Raw genomic sequence first — 5,212 nt, forward strand, 5'->3', positions numbered from 1 at the left:
ACCTGGCAAGTGACAGTTGCAATCTCCAGGGATCATGTGGTCACCTTTTGCGACCTGACAAGCAAAGTTAATGGAGAAGTCCGATTCAATTAACAATCATGTTACTAATTTAGCAACTGCAATGATTCACTTAAGAACTGTGGCAAGAAAGGTCATAAAATGGGCCAAAACTCATTTAACTGCCTTGCTTAGCAACATAAATTTTGGGCTCAATTGTCATAAAGTCAAAGACTACCTGTAACTGGTTCTCACAAACTCAACAAACCTGTTTGGGATTTCATTCACAGAATTTCAATCAAAACTGAGTCAAGCTAATGTAGCTTAAAAACCTGACAACTTATGCCAAGATTTAAGAGAGATTGCAATCTCATTTTTTTAAACAAACCAAGTAATGTATTATCTACTGCCCACTGTTGGGCAAGAAGAGCAGATAAAGACAAACACACACAGGCTCCATATATGCATATTTATTATCTAACTTAAAATCTACAGGCAGCTCAGTGACACTAGACAAATAGCAAAAGCCCTTAAAATGTTTATATTAAATCAGATTTTTTTTAAAAAAAAGATTAAAGATGCAATTGTGAATAAAAATGTACTATCTAATATTGCTTTATGAAAAAGGTTTTAGTGAAGCAAAACATGGATTAGTGACCTCAAAATATATATGTAGATATAAAATTTCTATTCCTCATCTGAGTCCCCAAATAGTACTTCTAGAACTTTCAAGTTTTAGTATATAATTTATTATTCAAACAATATTTAAATTAAATGAATTCTCGAGTTAATACCTTCCCCAAATGTCAGATACCATTTATTTAGCAATAGGTCACACTGAAGAGAATCCTCTGGCTAGCACATAAAGCAGTAAAATATTACAGTTTAATATATTAGAGTGTCATCAATGAATCATATGTTTTATTATTATTCCCAGTTAAGAATGATAATTGAACCAAGAGATAAAGCTAAACAGTCAACAGCATGATGAACCAGACATAGGTTTTTGGTGAAGATTTATCATATCTGTTTGAATCAAGTGATCTGATCTATCATCAGTAGCAAGGACTCTTCGAACCGCTTCCTCAAAAGCTGCTGCAACATTAGTGGCATCTTTTGCACTCATTTCAAAGTAAGGATGATTGCCATTGTTTCTGCACCAGATCTGGGCTTCTTCTGTAGATACTTGCCTCTCAGTTATATCAATTTTATTACCCAGTATCACAAAAGGAAATGTTTCAGGCTCTTTCACATCTGCATAGTAAATGAATTCTTTTTTCCAGTTGCTCAGATTTTGGAAGCTTTGAGAATCATCTACACTGAAAGTGAGAAGACAACAATCAGAACCTCTGTAGAAGGGTGTCCTCAAGCTCCTGAACCGCTCCTGGCCTGCAGTGTCCCATATCTGCATTGTGACAAAGTGTCCATCTACTTCCAGATCTTTATTTAAGAATTCTACACCTATTGTATGGAATAACTGGGTATCAAATTTGTTAGTAACATATCTGTTCATAATTGAACTCTTTCCAACTCCTCCATCTCCTAAAAGAATTACTTTAAGGAGTGATGATTTTGTTGCCATTATTTCAAGAATAGATCCTTTATGATCTCCAGATCTGCAAAATAAAACAAAATTCATATGTTTCAAACATTTCAATATAAATCAACATGAAATATTAACTCTATATGCTAGTGAATCAATATTTGTTGATGTTGGGAAAGATTGAAGGCAAAAGGAAAAAGGGATAGCAGAGAATGAGATGGTAAGTGTCATCGACTCAATGAACATGAATGAAAACTCCAGGAGACAGTGGAGAATGGGAGTATGGTCTACAGGAGCCGCCAAGAGTCAGACATGATTTAGAAACTGAACAACCACAACTCTAATGGAGAGGACACTATAATGACACAAAATAAGCTTGGGTGGCAACACCTGACCAACTTTGGCTGATCTTGAAAGAGCCAAGTCTTACTAGGACTAGGATGGGAATGAAAAACATTCCAGAAAACCATCGCCAGAAATCAAACTTGACTTGAAGTTTTTTAAAGATCCTTTTAATAGCATTTTCATTAATATGATTACATTATACTTTTGATTCCAAGTCACCCTCTTCAATTGTTAAATATTTAATTATTGCAATATGGCAATTTAGATATTACATTCCCCACAGTCTAATTTTGAAGACATGAGAGCTGTAGGCGTCTCTCCTGTCAATGCTGCAGACTGGACAAAATGGGGGGTGGGATGCAAAATTCCAACTTCTCTGTCATATGACGAGAACAATGCAAAGAACAACAAGAGTCTAATTAAGAGAGAATTTGGGGGAACTGTGTAAGTAGCATGTAAAAACAAAAGGAAAAAATACATTTCTTACAAACTTTTCAAAGTGACTAAGTAGTGCCAAATGTAAAGGTATGAGCCAAAACAAAGCACTTTATTCCCCACCTCCTTCTTTGATAGTATACTCCTATACAATCTTGACTATCATGTTTAAAAACATTTTCAGTAAAACCCAGATAATAAGAATTATCCTCAATTTCAGGTCTTATATTAATAAGAATTGCCTAGGTCAGGGGGTCCCCAAACTGTGGCAGTAGCCTATTCACAACCGGGCTGTAAGCACATGTGCAGGCCCACTCGTGCAGGCAGCAAATGCCAGCACTCGCAGCCTCACTCACATGAACGGTGGGTGGCAGCGGTTGTAGCCCCAGGTATCAGCACCGGCATTCACAGCCTCACACGAGCAGCGGGTGCCAGCACTCACAGCTCCTTATGCCCGCTGCTCACATAAATGAAGCTGTGTACATGTGCACAGCTGCCCCTCACACAAAATCATCCCCCCCCCCCCCCGTGCTGGAAAGGTTAGAGAACACTGGCCTAGGTAATCAGGGTAAACACTTTAATTTGCCAAATAGTAAGACACATTAAATATAAATATATTTGTTATAGTTATCCATTTATTTATAAGGCCGCCCAACTGAAACTGTGACTCTAGGTGCTGTGAACCTTAAAAAGTATAAAAAATACAAATATAAATACAAATTATAAAATATAAATATTCTACAACTTATAGGACATAAAGCCCCATTTGATAACTCCTTCTTTATTAAGTACTCAGGAAATTTATTTTATGTATAGTCAACCTTTCTCAAACCGGTATGATTCAATTTCCTTAAATGTGACAAAATGTTATTAATGTATAGTGCTTGTAAAATTCATTGTGCTTACATTGCCTTAATGATATCCGTTTATTGCATTTAAAAGAGAAATTGCCTATCAATCTGCAGAATTATGGTCAGCAATCATTATATAGCACTACAGGCAATCCTTGCTTATCAAGTGCTTATTCAGCAACTGTTTGAACTTAAGCCTGAAAAAGGAGATTTACAATAGTCTTCAAACATACAGCCACTGCAGCATCCCATGGTCATGTGATCACAATTCAGGCATTTGACTACTGGTATGCATTTATGACAATCCAGAGTCACATAATCAACATTTGCAACCTTCACAGCTGGCTTCCAACAAGCAAAGTCAACATGGAAGTCAACAGTAAGTCACAAGCCATGGTCATGTGACCTTGCACTTAATGACCACAGCCATAACTAATGCCCTAAGTCAGGTGTGGTCATGTTTCACTTTACAACCACATTACTCAGCAATTGTTACAATTTACAATCAGTAAGTGAGACTATTTATTTCCTCTGCAGTTCGTCATACATAATATTGTGTTTATTCAGAAAATAACAGCCTCTACATTGTTTTTATTTTAAATGAGATGCTCACTCTGTTGCTGATTAAGGAATTAGAGAAAACAAAGTATTACTGTAAAAATGCAGTGATGCTATTTCAAATGAAACCCTGAATAGAGTAAATCTATGTTACTGTTCAATGAATATATTTTCCTTTAAAATAATTTATCTGTATCTACATGCAGAAAACATGACAAATCATTTTTTTAAATAATACAGTACTATACAACCAAGAAATGACACTTGAATATATGAACAAAGAACTCAATGCTTCTTGTGGTCAGTAAGTTAAACAAACTTTGGTACATTACTCACCTATCTATGTAACTACTTTCTGGTAACATCAATTTCATGCTTAAATAGTAACAATCTTCCTTAGGCATCAATTATTTGGCTAACTGATTTTGTTTCTTTCAACTTTGCATTTTTATTGACAAAGCAATAAAATATTTTCTGATTAATGAACTATTCCAAAGAATAAAGGTTTTGTTTTTTTAAAAAATATCTGTTGATAGATACTTCTTTATATTCTATTTGCTTTTGAATTGGTATATTAGTATCAGTTACTCAGTTTTCCCTTGAATACTGCTCTCAATAGTAAGAAATCATGCTTTATAATCATGGGAAATTTGGATATCTTCTACTTTATTTTTGTACAATGGCAGCTTTTTGCAAGCAATGCTGTCTACCTCCCACCCAGAGGCCTTTTCTTATTAGAAAATACATTAACATTAAAATAAAAAAATTAAAATGACCTTACTTTATCCAATAGTAATAGTGCCAATACTATACTATGACCCTCTTTTTGAGATGAAATTGTCGTTTGTAGTATAGCAGGAAAAATATATTCATAAGGTTAGAGCAGGGGTACTCAACCTTTTTATACCTACCGCCCACTTTTGTATCTCTGTTAGTAGTAAAATTTTCTAACCGCCCACCGGTTCCACAGTAATGGTGATTTATAAAGTAGGGAAGTAACTTTACTTTATAAAATTTATAAAATTTATAAAGCAGAGTTACAGCAAGTTAAAGCATATAATAATAATTACTTACCAAATACTTTATGTCGGACTTTTGCTAAGTTTGGCAGAATAAATATTTATAAAACAAGTTACTGTAGTTAAATCTATCTTTTTTGTTTATACTTTGCATACATAGAAGCATGAAGTCTGATGAAATTACATTTAATTAATTAAATTATTAATGAGATCTCTGAGGCTGATGCTGCGAAACTAAATACTGGATATCTGGCTCAATTTTTGCAAGGAACAAACGAAGGTCTCCTCTTTCGGAAATATTCAGGCGGTTTCTTTCTTTGGTCATAATATGATTAACAGCACTAAAGCCTGATTCCACAAGATATGAGGTAGGGAAAGGTATCAATAAACTGAATATCATTTTCCACATATTTGGATATAAGACAGGCATTTTTTTACTTTGCCATAGGTTTTCATATCCACCA

The 5,212-nt window shown here is 34.6% G+C and overlaps 1 protein-coding gene across 1 annotated transcript in view; it reads right to left on the minus strand.

The window, feature by feature from the left end:
• Nucleotides 1-459: 459 nt before the first annotated feature.
• The window catches only part of RAB9A (RAB9A, member RAS oncogene family), a 40,450-nt gene continuing 35,697 nt past the window's right edge, over nt 460-5,212 (minus strand). The window contains exon 2 of the mRNA XM_015814494.1: nt 460-1,613. Coding sequence (XP_015669980.1) covers nt 974-1,579 — 606 coding nt within the window. The 5' untranslated portion in view covers nt 1,580-1,613 and the 3' untranslated portion in view covers nt 460-973. The remainder of the gene's footprint in view (nt 1,614-5,212) is intronic.

This window comes from Protobothrops mucrosquamatus, unplaced genomic scaffold (assembly GCF_001527695.2).
Source record: "Protobothrops mucrosquamatus isolate PMUCROS unplaced genomic scaffold, P.Mucros_1.0 scaffold257, whole genome shotgun sequence".
Taxonomy (NCBI): domain Eukaryota; kingdom Metazoa; phylum Chordata; class Lepidosauria; order Squamata; family Viperidae; genus Protobothrops; species Protobothrops mucrosquamatus.